The sequence below is a fragment of the Crinia signifera genome, chromosome 4 (assembly GCF_055691185.1).
Source record: "Crinia signifera chromosome 4, ASM5569118v1, whole genome shotgun sequence".
Classification (NCBI taxonomy): Eukaryota; Metazoa; Chordata; class Amphibia; order Anura; family Myobatrachidae; genus Crinia; species Crinia signifera.
Genome location: NC_139220.1, coordinates 118930837 through 118951346, shown reverse-complemented (window position 1 = coordinate 118951346; position 20510 = coordinate 118930837). Strand labels below are relative to the sequence as shown.

The window sequence follows — 20510 nt, the reverse complement described above, 5'->3', positions numbered from 1 at the left end:
TCTGTTAACCAAAATAAGGGCCTAAATTACCACATCTAACTGAATTCACCTCTTAATATGCAAATAGTTTCCTAATGATGCATAAGAAAAAAAACATTGGGATGAGCACCCTGCCTTTATGCACTTAAAACAGGAATATATACATTTCACCTAAATATTTTTAATCTTATAGTATATAAAACCATGCATGCACAAACCTTTAGGCATTCACTGCCATTAAATGGCGGGCAAACAACACTAGAACCCAGTATCATGGCACCTACAGCAGTCTTTGAGCACTCATACTTGGTGCAGTTAGAAATCCATGTTGTGTCCACCTGGAAAATAGTAAAACTTTGTTTGCAACTAATATTATTTGATAGATTACATTTTGTTTACAAAAGAATAAGGAAAGCCTAAAGATGAGATATTCTTCTTAACCCACTTACAGTAGTTGTGAATTATAGCAAAATATGCTGACATCGGGGGTTATTTTGGTTCACTCTTTCTGACAAATTCCTTCTTACTGGACAAAACCATGTGCACTGCAGAGGGGCAGATGTAAAATGTGCAGAGAGAAGATTTGGGAGAGTTATTTTGTTTCTGTGCAGGGAAAATACGGACTGCTTTATTTTTACACTGCAATATAGATCTCACCCAAATCTAATTCTCTCTGCACAAGTAACATCTATCCACCTGCAGTGCACATGGTTTTGTCCATCTAAGAAGGGATTTTTCAGAAAGAGTGAACCAAAATAACCCCCATTATGAGAGCCGCCAGCCGCCTAAATGCAATTTAGGCAGCACTGAGAACATTTTTCTCCTGACATTGCATCTTATTTACTTCACTATACAAATGAAACGCACAAGCAAACTCTGCTTAACAAAATATATGGTATGCATATAATCTGTGTGCAACTTCAGCTGTATTAGCATACAAAATGCTACGTTAGTGTTTTCCAGGAAAATATGTATGTACTTCAGCATTTTTATTGCAAATACAGCTGCAGTCGAACAAAGAATATACATACATACATATGCCACATATCTTTTTTTTAGCAGAGTCTGCCATAGCATTTTATTTTCATATCAATGCAATGAACATAGGTGTGCGCACAGGGGGTGCCGGGTGTGCCCAGTCATCCCCTAATAAACACATACACACACCCCGACACCTCCAGCCTGCAACCCAGGTCCCAAAGGCCTCCCAGCCTTCCGCAGTGTCATGATGACAGCCCCACCAAAAATGGCCGCTGCCTTGGAAGGGACTAGAGGTCAACGAGCATGTATCCACTGACATTGGCCAATATACCTCTGACAACTATCATGCAGGTAAGTGGCACTTACGTGGCATAATATGTAATAGGCATTTCAGTATATGGTATAATGTGTAATAGGCATTATGGTGTGTGGTATAATGTGTAATAGGCATTACTTTGTATGGTAGAATATGTAATAGGTATTATGGTGTGTGTTAAAATTTGTAATAGGCATTATGGTGTGTGGCCTTATGTGTAATGGGCATTACGGTGTGTGTGGCATTATGTTTAAAGGGCATTTTAGTGTGAGGCATTATGTGTAATTGACATTACAGTATGTGGCATTATGTGTAATAGGTATTATGGTGTGTGGCATTATATTTAAAGGACATTTTTGTGTGTGGCATTATGTGTAATGGACATTACGGTGTGTGGAATGTTGTGTAATGGGCATTATGGCGTGTGGCATTTTGTGTAATGGGTATTATGGCATGTGGCATTTTGTGTAATGGGTATTATGGGGTGTGGCATTATTTATGTTTAAAGGGCATTTTTGTGTGTGGCATTATGTTTAATGGTCATTACAGTGCATGGCATTATATGTAACTCCCAGTAGGTGGTGATAGACATGTCCCTCCATTGGTGAACCCCCTAATAAAATGGTCTGTGCACACCAGCGGAGGGGAAATGCACTCACGACTAGCAACGACTAGAAGGACTGTTTAATGTGACTACAGCAACAATGAGGGAGGACACATTTGAACATAAATAAAGATATACTTTACGTATTGTGATTATAGTATTGTGATTATAGTATACAGAGAATTGAGAAACCAGAGACTGAGTACTGCATTGGCGGATTCAGGGGGGGGGGAGGGCACCCGGGCACGTGCCCCCCCTATCATTTATTTTTGTAGCTGAGGACCAGGGATTTCCAACGAGCTCAGCCCCGTGTCTCTAGCCCCCCCGAGAACCAGAGATATCGCCTGGCAAAGCTGTAATATTTTCCCCATAGGATAATATGGGACCCGTTAATTACGACCCCCACTTGGTTCCAATGGCTGCCAGTTCCCCCCCAAGCATCACAGAAGCTTGTGGTTGATCGCATTCAATTCCAAATCGCTGGGCCTTCAATAAGTTACCATGCTGGTCCATATCGGTCAATTGTTTCCAGGGATTTTGCGGGTAAACTGATTTTTTTATTTTTGAAATGTAATTTCATGGCTGTTTATGTTCTTTGAAGGCAGATTACTCTGGAACCAAACGTTCCAGTTTCACTGGACCAAAATCATTCAAAGCGCACTCAAAAGTTCTTCAATATGATACTTGTCTCATGTAAATGGGTCAGTTGGTTCTGAAGATATAACCAGTTAAATGAGATAACTGGTTAAAGGGGGGGGGGGGGGTTTCTCTCCCCCTCACACCAGAAAATGCAGGGACTAGGCTGGTGTAAAAGGGGCCAACCTGGGAATGCATTTTCTGGTGTGAAAAGGGTGTTATTTCAAATAGCCGGGACCTGTAGTGCTCTGTTTACAGCCAGGCTCTGCCACTGTCAGTGGCTATCACTTCTGCCTGGCGGCAGCTGTCCCCCATTTACCATGAACATGTATTCCCCCTTGGCAAAGAGCATGTAATCCCACATGGCAACGAGCATGGAACCTCGCAATGAGCATGGAACCCTTGGCAATGAGCATGTAGATAAGCAGCACATATGTAGCATAATTTTTAATAGGCATTATGGTGTTTGGCAGAATACATAATGGACATACTGGCGTGCAACTTAACGTGTAATGGACATTATAGTGTAAATGTTTAATGGGCGCCTTTGGCGGACAATGTCCCTGTTTATGAAGCGTATTTTTAATTTTGGCTTAATCTGTGTGGCATTATGTGAATTCTGGCTCAATCCGTGTGGCATTATGTGAATTTTGGCTGAATCCGTGTGGCATTATGTGAATTTTGGCTCAATCCGTGTGGCATTATGTGAATTTTGGCTCAATCCGTGTGGCATTATGTGAATTTTGGCTCAATCCGTATGACATTTTATGAATTTTGGCTCAATCCATGTGGCATTATGTGAATTTTGGCTCAATCCATGTGGCGTTATGTGAATTTTTGCTCAATCCATTTGGCATTATGTGAATTTTGGCTCAATCCGTGTGTTATTATGTGAATTTTGGCTCAATCTGTGTGGCATTACGTGAATTTTGACACAATCCATGTGGCATTATATGAATGTTGGCTCATTCCATTTGGCATCATGTGTAAGGGGCAAGTATAAGGGGGTCTAGTATTTTGTTGCATAATGTGTAGAAGTTGTACATGGTGTGTACACTACACTCAAGGACACGCCCCCTGTTGAGTGGCCACACCCCCTTTTCCAGAGCGCACCTTCGGCGCGCTCACAACTACATCCTTCACTTTTGTCACCATGGTGGGCCTGCGTACTTTAAATGCCAGGGCCTATTTTTAATCCCATTCCCACCCTCTCTCTGCAGCTCTCTTAGCATGTACACAGGCACCACTAACACCGCCCCTCCCCCACCCAAACCCTCTTTTATCATGGTGCCCCCCCCCTGTCATTTTATCCTGGATCCGCCCCTGGAGTACTGCAATGCAAATGTGCCTGTTACCATAGTCTGTAACACACCCACATCTTTTTACAACAACCCTTATGTTAGACACACAGTATAACCAACTTTACCTCATTTCTTCAAATTGTTACTATTTACCTAATGAATAGCTCTTAATGATAGATGCCTCCATTGACTCCTATTATGAGTGTTTTAAAACTGTGAATTTTGATATTCTTAATTATTTGCTGTGTATGGTGACTCATCTTCCTTATGATTCTCTAGCAGAAAGTGTGTTGGTGAGACTGTGTGCAACAAATGCAGAAACGGGTAAAATGTGTGTACGTGAACGTCTCATTATAACCTTACACTCAATAAATGAAACATTTTACACAGTATTAAGCAGCAGACTTACCTCATATGTAGTTACTGTTCCATTGGTATTATAGAAGGTACAGGACACATTCTTGCAGGTTCCACAGCACATCTGGTGGTTCGCAGATGGAATATAAACTTGGTTCTATATAAAAATACATATTATAAATTTGGACTTTATAAATATAAGCAAAGCATTTAGTACAAAGTGAATTGGCTCATGCTATGTTAGTAAGAGTATATATATATATATATATATATATATATATATATATATATATATACAGTATATTGGTGGGATGATATCAGTTTGTGTAAAACTTCAATAAACATTTAATATAAAAAATAAATTCTGGCACTCATGATCCAGAAGGTCAGAATGCCAAAAGTAGCATCTTAATGATCCTTCACCATCCACCCACTCCCACTGCAGGCTGGGTGCCGGACGGGGTCCCGTCAGTCGGTATCCCGACAGTCATTTACCCGACTGTTAAAACACAGACAAACGGGTTCCCGGTGGCCACTGGCTATTCTCCCTCCCTCCCATAGAGGGAGAATAGAATAGGTGGTGAGCGCAGCGAGCCACCGTGCCCGCAGCATGTCTGAGTCCGGCCAGTCGGGATCCCGACGTTGGGCTAATGACTGTCGGGATCCCAACTATCGGAACCCTATAGCACACCCCTGCAGGCTAACCCTAACTCATCCCTGCAGCAGCCTAACCTCCCCTACTGCAGCCTAACCCTAACTCATCCCTGCAGCAGCCTAACCTCCCCTACTGCAGCCTAACCCTAACTCACCCCTGCAGCAGTCTAAACTTCCCTACCACAGCCTAACCCTAACTCACCAGTGCAGCAGCCTAATCTTCCCTACCACAGCATAACCCTAACTCACCAGTACGGCAGCCTAACCCAAACTCTACTACTATTTCCTAAACTTAACTTTAATTCCAGTACTAAATGTTGGGATCCATCAAGATTCTGACCATCGGGATGCTGCTGTCGGCATTCTGACCGTCTGAATCCCGACCACCAGGGTATTAACTACATCCCAAATTGGCTATACAGACAAAATCTATATCTAAACTATGTAGGTAAACGGACAGAACTCATACAATATATACGGTGCAGGGTAAAAAATGTAGCTTGCCGACATCAATGAGGATGAAGGCGTCAGAATCCCGAATGATGAAAATAAGCATGCTGGGCTTGTCACGGTTTGGCCCGGCCTAGGGGGTCTAGGTTTAGACACTAGGGTGGGAATTAGTGTAAGGCTATGGGATTCCCTCCATCGGGATGCCAGGATCTGTATTCTGGACGCCAGAATCCACACCGCCGGACATCCGAATGTATCCGGTTTTTATATTATATTTTTGTACCGTATTTCTGTTTTTATGACATGTACATGTAAAGATCCTTCTTCCACGGAAGCTTCAATGTAAAAGGGAAATATGCATACAGTATAGGCACTCATGGTGGTTTGGAAACATATTTACTGTACAGTATTTCATTGAGTTATCTATAGATTGATTAATGTTCTAAGTAGTGATAGCACCATACCTCCCAACTTTGGATGATCCGGAGGAGGGACGTAGTGGCTGCGCCCCCTGGCTGCGGGAACAGACGCTGTGTGCATGCAAACAGCATTTATTCCCCCTGCTTAGCAGCCGACAGGGGGGACTCCCAACAGCCCCCCCTCACCGCGGGACACTGCCGGCCGAGGGTGGGACAGCGGGACGGGCCCTGATAATCGGGACTGTCCCGCTAAAATTGGGACTGTTGGGAGGTATGTAGCACCATTGTCTCTGCTCACTTTTTTATATACATTTACCTAAAACATATGTACTCTGTGCTGCTTAGTATCCAATATCAGCCTGAAGGACTGCTTTCTTGTGGTGTCACTGTTGGAATCACTGTTTGTAATAAGATTTGTTATATCTTAATTTCCCACCTCAGCATATATCTACATACTGTATGTACGTAACACCATAAACACTGTATTAGTGTTGATGATTCTACCACCAACATTGTTTTTATGTTTGTTTTTTTTAGATTTTCTATAATCGTTCAAAGGTAGTTCGTACTTACAACGGCACAGTGTTTGGAACAGTTCACCACTGACATTTCCATTGCATGAAATCCAGTTGCGTTATCTATCTCATGTAAGCAGTTTACGGTGTAGCATATCTCTCCATTTAAATACTCAATTAGTGACTGACCAGGCTGCAGTACGGTTATTCCCTGATAAACACACACTTCTTCCTTCACTGTGGTGCACAAAAGAAAAAACAAAGATTTAAATTCATGAAATAAACAGAATTTCAAATCCAATCTGTAAAGAAAACAAACAGCAAATGGTTTATACATACAGCACATACGCAGAAGTGACTTTACACATTTTTGCATATACAGGTTGAGTATCTCTTATCCAAAATGCTCAGGACCAGAAGCATTTTGGATAACGGATTATTCCGTATTTCGGAATATATTTATATTTCAATGATGTATCTTGAGGTATCTTGCATTTATGTTGTATAAGCACATCAAACACATGAAATACACACAAATATATTTTATTTGTGTATAAAACAAGGTTTCAAAAAAATGAAACAAAATTTGTGTCCTGTCTCAGGCACTGACTATAAATGCCAAGCAATCATGTCCTTGCACATATTTAGTGCCAGTTATATATCATATCCTCAGTAGTGCTGTGACAGATGTTCCTAGTAGCGTTTTTAACCAAAAAAATTTTTCACTTTCTGGAATGTATGGTTTTCGGAACAATTGGACAACGTATATTTGGATAAGGGATACTCAACCTGTATGCGTTCTATATTTTTTTTTTAGTCAGGCTTAACTTGGCTGGAACTGTCTTTCCAGGATGTCGGCATCAACAAAGTATTGGAAGATGCCCAGTGGCAAATTTTACCTTCATGTTGGAAGCCAATCCAGCTTCTATGGGCTGCAGTCGGTGCAGTCCATAGAAGCTGGGTTTTTTGCGCATCACATCTACATATGTTGAGTCACAGAAAAATTTCTATGGATTCTGGGTAATGACTAAGCTTCAAATACAGCTGTGTCCAATATATTGATGAACTATTAGCCAAATAATGTAGAATACAGAAAATTTAATAAATACCACAAATATAACGAGTGCATCCACAGTGGCTATGATGGTCTTTATCAATCCTCTGTAGTTCTCCCTGTTTGAATAAACAATAATTTACTTAGCGATAATAAATATAGAGGCAAATACTGGAATATATATTTGCCATATTGTGTAGTGTAAAATATACTTATTGGTTCTGTGAGTGCCCAGAAAACAGACAGCACACCCATTCAGATTTGACGCTCATGCAGAAGTGTAGGGAGGGCGAAGCCAAGGTGCCGAATGGGCACAGGGCGCCGCCCCTCTCCGCAAATGAGCCGAGAGACCGGGACTCGCTTACTCTCAGGCTCTCACCCCAGCTGCTGTGCCTGTGGCTGCCCTGCCCAGCGCCTGCCTGCTCACCCTGCCACCGCGGCCTGCAAACCGATGATGTCACGCATGTCACAGTCTTGTTCCCCCCATGTCCGACTCCTCCCTGGCCGAAGCTGCTCGGGCCGGCTCAGTCAGCTGTGATGACGAGCCGGCCAGACAGCGCTGCGCAGCAGATCAAGAGGACACTCCTCCCCTGCCCCAGCTACACTCCCTCCTCCCTGGCTGCAGCAGCGTCATCATCACTCCGTCCCAATCGCTGGCTGTAGCCTGGAGGAGGAGGCTGACTGCTGCTGGCTGTCGCCCTGCTGTGCTGTCTGTCATCAAGGTGGATTTTAGTTTTTTAAGTAAAGATCAAGTAAAGAGCAAATCATGGATCATGGGGAGGGGGGGGTGAGTCTCTCTAAGTAAATCAAATATATGTAATAATGGGAAACTGGGTGTGGGGAGACGGTGTTGAGGGTTTATTTATTATATTATTAATATACAGAATGGACCCTTTCATCCATTTAGAATTTTTGAAGTTTCTTCTTTTCAAATGTAACATGCCAACACATGTTATCCACGCCCCCAATTCATTACGGGGTTTGCAAAACATGCCCTTGCTCCAGGCACCATGGCACCTAGCTACAACGCTGCGCTTGTGTCCTCTTGCAAGTGGAGAGGCAAGATGCCTATTCTCCTTGATTGGCATAGAGGCTCCTAAAAATCAGAGTTAGCGCCCCCCCAGGAAAGGTCGGCAAGTCTCCCAGATATAACCTAACACCCCCCCCCCCAACAGCCTCCCTCCCCTCCCCCTGATATACTAGATTTACTTAGAAACATCTCTTCTGCCTACTCCTATATATGATGTATATTTTTGCATAGGAATATTTTTATTTTATGATAATACTTTTAAAAACAATATATTCTTACCAAGGGGCATTCCAGGTCAGTGACATTTCCACAGCTGCATTCTGAAAGAAATGGGGAACCATCAGTATAGTTATAGCAAATGCTCTGGACAGAATGTAGCACAATTAATGTTTAGTAGCCTTATGCAAATAAAACATTTTTATTAGCTGTGTTGTTCTGTGATACTGCTTTAAAAATTAGATAAATCTCCAAAGAACAGTACGTTTGTACATATGTTCATGATGAATTAATGTGCCATTCCATTGCCTCTTGTGTACATACAGTACTCTTCTAAATGATTTGACGTATATATTCAACATCCTATGTAATAAGACTAATGCTACTCCTCAACACTACAGCGGGAATTCAAGTGTCCTGGCCTGCGCAGACATTTCTGTTATGTTTCATCATTTTGACAGACTGCACTCTAGTTTTCAAATAAGTGACTGAATACACAACTTTCAATTAAAGAATTGTGATATATTTGCCGAGACTTCAACTATAGGAATGAAATGACACAAATTATAATTATACTGACCACAATACCAGTCTGGACAACACTTTCCATCCACTTTCTGTTTAACCAGATTGGTTTCGGGCAAACAGTTCAGCTGTGGTGCAGTGCAAAGATTCTCATTACACACTAAGCAATAGAAAAAGAATATGTAACATAACACAGCAGGGTTAAAAAAAATAGGAAAAATCATATAGTGAATAAAAAATTAACGTACCACAGATATACTGAGGACAGCAGTGGTTGGTAGTGTTCAAATTAACAGTAAGGATTTCTCCCTCTCTGCATACGGGAACAGGCTCTGTACAAGATTCACAAACTACAAGTGTAAAATAAATAATTATTACTTTTTTTTTTACCTTTTAATAGAAACAACTACTGCATTTTCTCCTTTTGTAATGGTTAAAATTGGCTTATTTTAAAGCACAAACAGTACAATTTCTTTTTTGTCTTGTAGTGCCAACGCATATTAATGAACTAAATGGGTTGGTCATTACTGCACTACTTTTGTTCAGTAGAGCTTCAAATAAACATTGCATTACCTGCACTGCACATGTTAGGTACTTGAAACATATGCTGTGGTGCAGCTGAAAAAAAAAGGGGGGAGGGGGGGAAGGGGGGGGGGGGGGGTTGTGCTGTCTGCCTGTATGCCTATACCACCTCTATCAGGTGCAGGGTTATTTAATTGGGTAATCATTATCTAGCTGGTGAGATTACCCTGCACCCCAGTAATGTCACTGTTAAACAGCCATCCAGTAGATGCAGTGTGAAAATGCAAACCATCACCATCCTTACATGTACTAGTCACTAACTTGGGCACAGTCACACACAGCACTGTGCATGTACAGTAATATGCAACAGAATATGCTGCGCTGAAACTGCAAATAAAGAAAGAAAGAACCCATCCTTTGGTCCATTAAAACATGGTGTTTTTGCCTATAGAAAAGGTGCATCTACTGACCTAGAGTTACAAGTTTCTACATGATTTATAATAACTTCTACACTCTAGATAAGTTTGCTGATGTTTGTTTTATTAACTTCTAATATTATGTTTTCAGAATTAGTAATAGTTACAAATGAAAACAAAAATGTGCACCACAAATCCTGGTCCAGTTTTGTAATCCAGGGATCTAGGATTGAATACTCTCAATCCCGAGATTCCTGGGATCCCGGAGTTGAATTGTATTTAGAGTAGGTGTGGGGAGCAGAAAGGAAGAGGATAGGGAGTAGTATCAATTGGTGTAGGCCTAGGGAGCAGGGAGAGTGGGTGTGGGGAGCAGTGAGAATGGTGTAGAGAACAGCTCGTGAGGTAAAATATAGGGAGCAATAAGGGGGGTGGGTTTAGCGAGCAGTAAGAGAGGGTCAATGTAGAGAGCAGTGAGGAAGGAAGGGTGCAGGGAACAGTGAGGGAGGATGGGAGTAAACAGCAGTGATGGTAGATGTGTGAGGAACAGTGATTGAATATAGGGATGGTGTACATGTGTGTCATGTGTACATGGCAGCCATAGAAATAAAAACAGCGCCACCAACACTTTAAAAGTAGCGCTGGCTCCCTGCTAATCAGAGCTTGTGGTCCACCAGCCAATCAGATTTTGCGGTCCACCAGCCAATCAGGAGTTTCTGCTGTGGCAGCTTCCATGACTGGCCACCAGTCAACTATCTCTATACTCCTTTCCCACCCGGACTGCTGAGCCAGGAAGTGAGCAAATTACTGCTAGTGCTTAGTGTTGCCTAGCAAAATTGTAAATGTGCAAACTAATCCCAGGATTGGACCAAAAACCTGGATCCCACTGATCCCGATACCGGGATTAGCCTCCCTAATTATAGGTGTAGAAAAACAAATTGATCTTACCACATATATAGGTGAAACAGCAAGGGTCATCCAGTCTGACTTGAACTGCAATCTGATCTGCTTTACAATGTGGTTGTGATATTACTGGGCAGACTGAAGGGTCACACACTGCAATATTATATTATTTATATTAATTTCTAAAGAGAAATCATTTATCAGGCATAACAAACACTTAGGAAAATAATTCTCAGAGAAAAATGTATAGCATTTAATGTAACAGTACTTATTATTGTTTATATTAATAAATATTGTATATTATATATTGTATATATTTTTTATATTATTGTATTTGACAAATTAGATAATTATGTGCTGTAAGAGACAAATCAGACCCTGCTACCTGTTCAGACCCCTAAATATCCGGGATACAATTGATCATCTTTGATGACAGGGATTTGATGCCTTGGTCGGGACCGGAAAGGACTACTGTTTTATCTCTTCAATGGGGCTTTGCTCTCTGCCCAGGCTACCCCAGCTTCTCTCTCCCTTCATCCAGCCCCTCCAATGAGTCTATATGTAGAGAGAAGACTACTTTCTCCTGCCCCTCTACCTATACATTTATGAGCCAGTCCACCAGCAAGGCTCATCTTGGGTTCCAGGAATACGGCAAAGCCTCGCCTCTCTCCCATTGGAACATTGCTTTGCCTCTTTCCAAAGGTTAACTCTGTGGTTCAGCTCTCTTTTTATACAGTATACCTTGGATTACAAAAACTCACTGTCTTACTTAGCAAGGACTCATCCCACTCTAGTCCTGGTGCATGGAGTTCCCAGTGCTTCCTTCTGCATGCAGGTCTGGTTCTAATCATTTCAACCTGCCCCACTACTGGGCGTTCAGTGCACACTTTTAGTTCAGGGGCTCATATTATTCAGTTTTAGTCCACTGCCACCACTGTGGTTTCAAAATATTAAATATAGTATATATATAATTGAAAACTTTTTCAGGGGTTACGTAGTCATGAAGGAAAAAAGTAATAGGTTTAGAGGACCACCAGAGAAAAAAAGGGCAGGATGCTCTTCCATTCCCCACCAAAACTAGAATATATTACTGTCACTGAGTTCATGGCACCCAGTTTTTTACAGTGCTTTATTTCTATAAATACTGTTGTTGTTTTTTTTCAGTTGCAGTATTTTTTTAAATATAATATTGCCTCTTACATAGAATGCTTGCCCCAGTCATATTGCCAAATTTGTAGCTGGGACTCATTTTCTACCTTTTCTTCAGCAGTAAGGTCTCCAGCACACACGGTTGCACATTACTTATTGCTATCTAAAAGCACTAAAAACCACTGAATAAGCAACATAAAACACTATTGATATTGGGCAATAACTTTCCTGTTGAGTTCAGCTAGTCAGTGGGCAAAAAGAAAATGCTGAGAATTAAACTGATTTTTCCACCAAGAATGTTGCTGTCATTGTACATTCACTGGAAATATTAATGGCTCTGCTCTTATCTATTAAGGGGACCACTAAGAGATAAGAAATTGATATATGAGCAGACAGAACCAGGAGAATAGAAAGCACTGCCTGTGCCTTTTAAGCAGTGCTGTCCATGTATGTCCAATGTGAACAGGGCTGCATTTTTGCTCTATATTTGTATTGGGAAAAAAGCATTGCTAATTTGCATTTCTGCTCTATGGCATACTTGCCTACTTCTTCAGTGTCTTCTCTGGGAGAAGCCCAGAGAGGAGACATTTCAGACGCCTTCAGGGGACAGGACCGGACTGGCTCGTCATCAGGGGCTGGCTGGCAACTTTTAGCCTGGGGGGCAAGTGCAGAGCACTGGCCCATAAGTAACAGCGCATCATTAAAATGGAGGTTTTTCGGTAAACAAAATATGTATTAATTAAAAAAAAAGATAATAACACCACGACAGGCTGCTTCCCCTGTATAATAACAGGACAGCACAGGCTGTTCCCCCTGTATAATAACAGGGCAGCACAGGCTGCTCCCCCTGTATAATAACAGGGCAGCACAGGCTGCTCCCCCTATATAATAACAGGACACCACAGACTGCTTCCCTGTATAATATCAGGACACCGCAGACTGCTCCTCAGTATAATAACAATAACAGGACACCACAGGCTGCCACCTTGTATTCAAATAACAGAATAGGACACCACAGGCTGCCTACTCTCTGTATAATTATACCAGGACACCACAGGCTGCTCCCCCTGCATAATTATACCTTACACCACAGGCTGCTCTCCTGCATAATAACAAGAAGACACCACAGGCTGCTCCTCTGCATAAACTGAACAGACACCACAGGCTGCTCCCTCTGTATAATTATACCAAGACTGTCCTGGTATAATTATACAGGGGGAGCAGCCTGTGGTGTCCTGACAGGACACCACAGGCTGCTCCTCCTGTATAATTATACCAGGACACCACAGGCTGCTCCCTCTGTATAACTATATCAGGACACCACAGGCTGCTCCCCCTGTATAATTATACCAAGACTGTCATGGTATAATTATACAGGGGGAGCAGCCTGTGGTGTCCTGGCAGGACACCACAGGCTGCTCCCCCTGTATAATTACACCAGGACACCACAGGCTGCTCCCTCTGTATAATTATAGCAGGTCACCACAGGCTGCTCCCCCTGTATAATTATACCAAGACTGTCCTGGTATAATTATACAGGGGGAGCAGCCTGTAGTGTCCTGGCAGAACACCACAGGCTGCTCCCCCTGTATAATTAAACCAAGACTGTCCTGGTGTAATTATACAGGGGGAGCAGCCTGTGGGGTCTTGGCAGGTCACCGCAGGCTGCTCCCCCTGTATAATTACATTAGGACACCACAGGCTGCTCCCTCTGTATAATTATAGCAGGTCACCACAGGCTGCTCCCCCGGTATAATTATACCAAGACTGTCCTGGTATAATTATACAGGCGGAGCAGCCTGTGGTGTCCTGGCAGAACACCACAGGCTGCTCCCCCGGTATAATTACACCAAGACTGTCCTGGTATAATTATACAGGGGGAGCAGCCTGTGGGGTCTTGGCAGGACACCACAGGCTGCTCCCCCTGTATAATTATACGAGGACACCACAGGCTGCTCCCCCTGTATCATTATACCAAGACTGTCCTGGTATAATTATACAGGGGGAGCAGCCTGTGGTGTCCTGGCAGGACACCACAGGCTGCTCCCCCTGTATAATTACACCAGGACACCACAGGCTGCTCCCTCTGTATAATTATAGCAGGTCACCACAGGCTGCTCCCCGGTATAATTATACCAAGACTGTCCTGGTATAATTATACAGGGGGAGCAGCCTGTGGGGTCTTGGCAGGACACCACAGGCTGCTCCCCCTGTATAATTATATGAGGACACCACAGGCAGCTCCCCGGCCCCCATTATTACACTCAATACATAGTTCCAGGACACCTGCCTTTCATAGCTCTGATGCTGCGGCTCCATCTGCCCTCTTTGCCGTTACTTTCCGGCGCCGCCTCTCCGTCCTCTGAGTATCTGGCGCACGAGTGGGGCGGCAGTGATGGCGTCATGACGTCACATGGCGTCTGCCACGGCCACACTGTAGAATCCGGCCGGTACTTACACATGTCCTCATGCAGGAGGCGGCCATGTTTCAGTAGCCGCGGTGATGCTTACAGAGGACAGCACTGCAGGTAAAATAGGAGGCAGCCCGCGGCCCGCAACAGTGCCTGCTAGAGCAGCCCGGGGGGCACATGGCACCCTGCCCCCCAGCCCAGCCCGCCCCTACTCGTCATTACATCCCGCACCCAACACAAAAAAACACTTGGAATTCACAGGTCCATTGTGAGAGGAGGGGCCAAATGACATGACTCATCATTTAGCCTCCTCCCTTCAATAGGAATCTAGAAGAATGCGTGATAGTTGCCTACTCTTCCAGGGGTGCAGAAGACTACCCCAACAATAGGGTGCTTCCTGTAGCTTACGGGAAGTTACACAAGTATGCTCTATGGCAGTCATGTCCAAACTATGGCCCTCCAGCTGTTGTGAAACTACAAGTCCAATCATGCCTTGCCATAGTTTTGCTGTTAGGGAATGCTAAAACTATGGCAAGGCATGCTGGGATGTGTAGTTTCACAAAAGCTGGAGGGCCACAGTTTGGACATACCTGCTCTATGGGTTTGCAGTCCAAACATTATTTTTATACAAAAAAGTCTATGGAACGTTCAGAGAAACTGAGGGGCTGAAAATAAATAAAGTGTTTTAGAGGCCAGTTGTACACCTCTGGACAGCCTTTTACGAGGAGAAACAAAGATACATATTGTGTAAAGGTCCATACACACTGGGCGACTATGCCCAGCGTGTATGGACAGCGATGATGCCAATCATCGCTGAAGGGAAAGCCGCTCAATGCATACACACTGAGCGGCTTTCCCCCTGCGCGGCGCCGACGGAGGGGGGAGGACGGCGTTGCAAGCAGTGTGCTATGCAAAGCCGTCCTGAAAGCCCTCATCTGCTGGTATAACCAGCAGATGATCGGCTTTCCCGGCGATGTTGCGGGAGCGCGCAGCAGCGCTCACCGCTCATCGCCGGACCATACACACTGGGCGGCTTTGAGCTGAAAGCCATTCAAACTGGGTGTTTTGAGCGACTTACAGCTAAAAGTCGCCCAGTGTGTATGGGCCTTTAGAGGTCAGAAATAGTAGCTGTGTAGTAAAGTATTGCATAGAAATCAGCAACATAAAATAGATACATATGTTGCAAAGATGCAGACTGTTCAGAAATGTTTGCCAGTCTGCCCATATTTTTAAAGTGGCAATCATTTACAAAGAAACCAACTTGATTTTGCCTTATAAATGATTGCTGCTTTAAAAATATGGGCAGACTTGCAGGAAATCCTGAACAGCCTGCATCTCGCAGTCTTACTACATTTTACCCATCTCCTCTGTGAACTCTAACATAAAAGAGCTTACTCAAGCCTCACTTGCTGGTGTAAGAAGGTGTGCAGCACAAATGGAGTGCACTGGTTACACTATAGAGATACTCACCACAGTGAAGCTGGGGGCAGCAGGTCTCTGTGCTGTAATCAGCAACTAGTCGCTCCCCACTGTTACAGGTTACAGCTTTTTCGCATAAAGATATATTACACTCTGTAAGCATACAATGCATAAACAACAACAGCAGAGTGAAAACATGTTTTATATCAGACCTCAGATATAGGCAAATATATTCTCACATAAATGGGTCCAAAAGAAACTATGGTCATTTAAATAAAGTGTAACCTTTTTTCCCAGTACATTCCAATATAGAAGTATGGCATTTATGGCACAGATTCTCATATTAATCCCCATATTAAGATTGTGATGTGGAGACTCAACAACAAAGACTATTTTGTGATATACTCTATGGTTCTTATTATGATGATGTCATGCTGGATACACATCAAAGAGATATGTCCCCCGACTGCCCGGCCAGCTGAAAGAGTGACAGATTCAGCATATACACCTACTGATTGGTCAGTCTATATGTCAGTCCTGACATCCCACTGGATGGCAAGTGTAGAGGCTGGTGGCAGTCACCGTTTACACAGTCTGATGCACCAGTACTGTGTATCTGCATCAGCTGTGCTGCAATGCCAACGTGATATGTCTGATGTCGTTCACAGACATACGTTTGTTTAAACCCACCGACCTGCTCTTGATATATCGGCCTTTTGCTAGAATTCCAAAGTATCACCCAGTGTGTACCCAGCATTACTCAGCAGGAAATAGCCAGAGAAGAATGCTCCAGTATCTCATTATATTTTTCATGCTAGCACAAAAATGTCTAGTGCACGTACTACCGGAGCCAGTTCTTCATATAAAGCTCAACGGAAATCTAATGAAGCATCTAATGAAGCATGTGTTTTTTTGCTGCTGCATGCAATATTTAAAAAGTTGCCAGAATGGGATAGCTCCTCAAGTGATATCATCATCATCATCAGGCCCTTTACCAGCCAGCGTACAACCGGCTCCAGGGACAGTGGCAGGTGGGAAATTTTTCCTGAGACAGTACACCTGTCAAACTGTAATGAAGGTATCCTAAGGTGAGCTCAGGGAGGACAGAAACCTCCCATGGAGCAGAAGGGAACCAAATTTGATTTAATGAGCCATTTGCAGTATCACTGTACCGGCCATGTTACTTACACGTGCATGGCGTAATCTTTGAGACAATGATATGCTATAAGCGTTCCCTAAAAACTCATCTCTTCAGGCAAGCTTATCAAATTCCAGAACCAGTCATAGAACCTTGCATTCTGGTGGAATCGATGCAATAAAGAATACAGTATCTATCCTTATGTATCAATGCCTATTTCCCTATAGATTGTAAGCTTGTGAGCAGGGCCCTCCTACCTTTTGATTGTCTGTAAATACCCTGTTTGTTGTAACACTGTCTCCTTTAGTAAAGCGCAACGGAATATGCTGCGCTATATAAGAAACTGTTAATAAATAAATAATAAATAATAATGCTACTGGCAGGATCAACCAGGTAGCTCTTGGTTCGAGTGGTTTGCACTTCTGCTCCACAGGAGATTTCTGTCCCCTCTGAGGTCATGTAGCATGCTAGCGGCAGCACATGGAATATTATGAAATAGCACACTGATGGTTATGAAGATTTACTCATGGCCATAATCAGGGCTTTGCGAGTGGTGCCAACACACAGGGTGCAGGAGCTAAGGGATGGCACCACCCACGTATTCCACAGCAGGGATGGCCATTAGTGGCTTTTCAAAGAAGAAAAGAAAGAAGAGAAACAATGGAATATATTCAATAAATGTTGCCAGCCTGCATAGGCAGACATGGGGAAGGGGTGTGATTTTTTTTTTGAGGTGCCGCAATCTGCACCTAGATATAGTGTTAGGGACCCCAATACACAGAGAAGACTATATGATGGCTTGGGGGCTTATTCATACATTTGCACAAATATATGTAACCAAGATATCTGAATTATGTTACCATTTAGGATTTATATCTTGTTACTGGTATCATTCAGGGTGCTGGGGAATACAAAGTGTGTTTTTCTACCGCTCCCCCAGACTCCCGCACTTGCTCCAATGGGAAATTGTGGACTGCAATTGGAAACACCCTTAAGAAATTCTGCGTTTGCCACCGCCAGGGAATATGGACAAACCAATAAATAGATCTGCTGTCAAATTCAGCCATCTTAAAAATCTATAAAGCTCCATTGAACTTGACTGGAGATAAAACATGTACAGTAGTTTGGGTACATATTGATGTTGTAATGTCATGTATAAGTAGCACTGTGCCGGAGGAATACTATTAACCTTTAACATGGACTTACATACCACACACTTTCTTTGGACAGCATCCTCCTCCTTCAATGACACTGATAAGAGTCTCACCCTCCCGCTTACAAGCTGGCACTGGCTCTTCAATGCAGTCAGGTTCTAAAGATACAACAGTTCCATTCTCTAGACATTTGGACAGACAGCATTTACTGACGGATGAATGCCAGACTTCTCCTGGAGAGTGTGGATGTCCTTCATTATCAGTGCACGCTAAGATACAAAATAAAAAGCCCACAATAAACTCACATCTTTGCCACAGATGGGAATATTTTTTTATCAAACCAGCCTGTAAGTGGCCCAACTGTAAAGTCCACTTAGCCACCACAATAATCTCTAATGGTGATAACAGTCAGGAGACAGCATTATGACAACTCTTTGTCCCTGGGTGCACCCATCATCGGGATACAGGGAGCAGAGCCCTAATAAGCCACGAGTGTGGCCTGTTCACTGAACACCTAAGTATATCAAATGTTTATGTTTATGAAAACTTGGACCCTGGACCTACTTGTTGACCCAAAATATTTTGACAGTGTGACCACCATAAGGCACTTTCTATCCAATAATTTATATTATGCCTTCTTTTAATAAGGTGTGCAGACTATTCAAAACAATAAAGCTACATTAACCACTTAAGTGGTATGCCCGGAAATTTTCCGGGCTCAGCTGCGCTGCCGCAGCGGGCTGTCCCGGAAAATTCCGGGCATACCACTATGTAGTAGGTGCGTGCCAGTGGTGCCTCCATCGGAGCACCACTGGCGTACTACCTTTCGGGGTCCCCCCCTCCGTCACCCACACCTCCTGTAGGTCCAGACGGGTCCCTCTGCTCCGGCCGGCGTACCCGGCGATCGTACGCCGGAGCTCCCCCGCCTCCAGCCGTCAATCATCCTTCTGTAGTGACGTAGGCGGCAGGCTCGGGGATGTTCGGGGGGACTCGGGTGAGTTCAGGCACCCGAGTCCTCCCGAACCTCCACGAAAAAACATGCCCGAGCCTGCCGCCTGTCTGACGAGCCACCTGTCTGGGGAGCTCCGGCATACTAACGCCGGAGCGGCATCAGCAGCTTCTTATGATCTGTGGTGGGTTTTGCTGGGGCAGAACAAACATGCCCTGGTAGGTTTGTCCTGCCCCAGCAAAACACACCACTCAAGGGGTTAAAAATGTAAAAACAAGAACATATACATACCACATTTGTCTTCAGGAATACACAGCTCAGAATCTGTCCTGTGAAGAATAGTTCCTCTCTTGCACACACAGTCTTCCCTCAGGTATAAGCAGGGGGACTCTTCATAGTACCATTTGTTTAAGCATGTTTTAGCAGCACACGGTTGCACACAGGCCTGGTATTCTTTTCCCTCTGGGCATGGCAGCGCTATCATAAAACATGGACGGCAAATAAATAAATGAAGATGAAACCATTTTGTGTGTCCAAACATATTTTTATTCTATCAAAAAACTTCAAAGGGACTTTAATAAAGTGTGTGCCGGTCAATGTGATGTTATAATGTCACACGGTAGTTGGGCAATGCTCCCGGGAATGTTTTGGATGGACAGGATATGGTTATGGGTCCCCTTGGGACCTGCTGTGCCCTAGGCAGGTGCCTAGGTTGCTTGTGGAAAGTCTCTGGTCTTGACCATAGAGAAATTGTAAGCACTCATTGGTAACTGTTGCTTTGACAAATACCAATTAGATTTGCTGGATTTTATAGCACAGTCTGAAGTGTGCAGGATTTGGTTACTGTAATTCCCCAAGTACAGTATAACCAAATTTCCACTGACAAAGATAATGCCACCAGCCTCCTCCTGACTGACATACTGTATAATGACCATCCTCACTTCTTTTTACACATTTTTAATTCCTTCCATCTATCAAACAGATCATGAATCATCTAAAAGCACATTATTTAGGCCAAGAAGAGAGGAATGTAATGAAATTATAGGTCTACGGTAGCTACAGCGTACAGTATAATGAGAGGTACACAGGGCCGGTGCTAGGTTGCTAGGTAGCTGCTGAGTGGGTAGCACCGGCCCTGGAGGTACAGTACTGTATAAGCAAACAAGGAGATAAAACACAATACTCCATAATACTAATACTCCGTATTAGAGCATCACTAATTGCTCTGATTCAAAGCAATACATGACTACAATATATAGAAGGGATTCTTCACAATAGAGTTTTTATCTTGATGTGATCAAAATACCTGTATATATGTCTCTTTTTTAGTCTTTATATCGTTAATCCAGTACTCCACATACACTTTTTTAGGCATATCTATCTAATGACTAAAATGTTTGACAAGATATCTTTCT

The 20510-nt window shown here is 43.3% G+C and overlaps 1 protein-coding gene across 1 annotated transcript in view; it reads right to left on the bottom strand.

Annotated features, from left to right (window-relative positions):
• Positions 1–20510, bottom strand: part of OTOGL (otogelin like) — a 205333-nt gene that overhangs the window by 24452 nt on the left and 160371 nt on the right. Inside the window, 11 exon segments of the mRNA XM_083182312.1 lie at positions 198–317; positions 4227–4331; positions 6271–6449; positions 7322–7385; positions 8576–8616; positions 9093–9197; positions 9286–9387; positions 10921–11028; positions 15906–16007; positions 18203–18415; positions 19387–19572. Of these exon segments, the coding sequence (XP_083038438.1) occupies positions 198–317; positions 4227–4331; positions 6271–6449; positions 7322–7385; positions 8576–8616; positions 9093–9197; positions 9286–9387; positions 10921–11028; positions 15906–16007; positions 18203–18415; positions 19387–19572 (1325 nt within the window).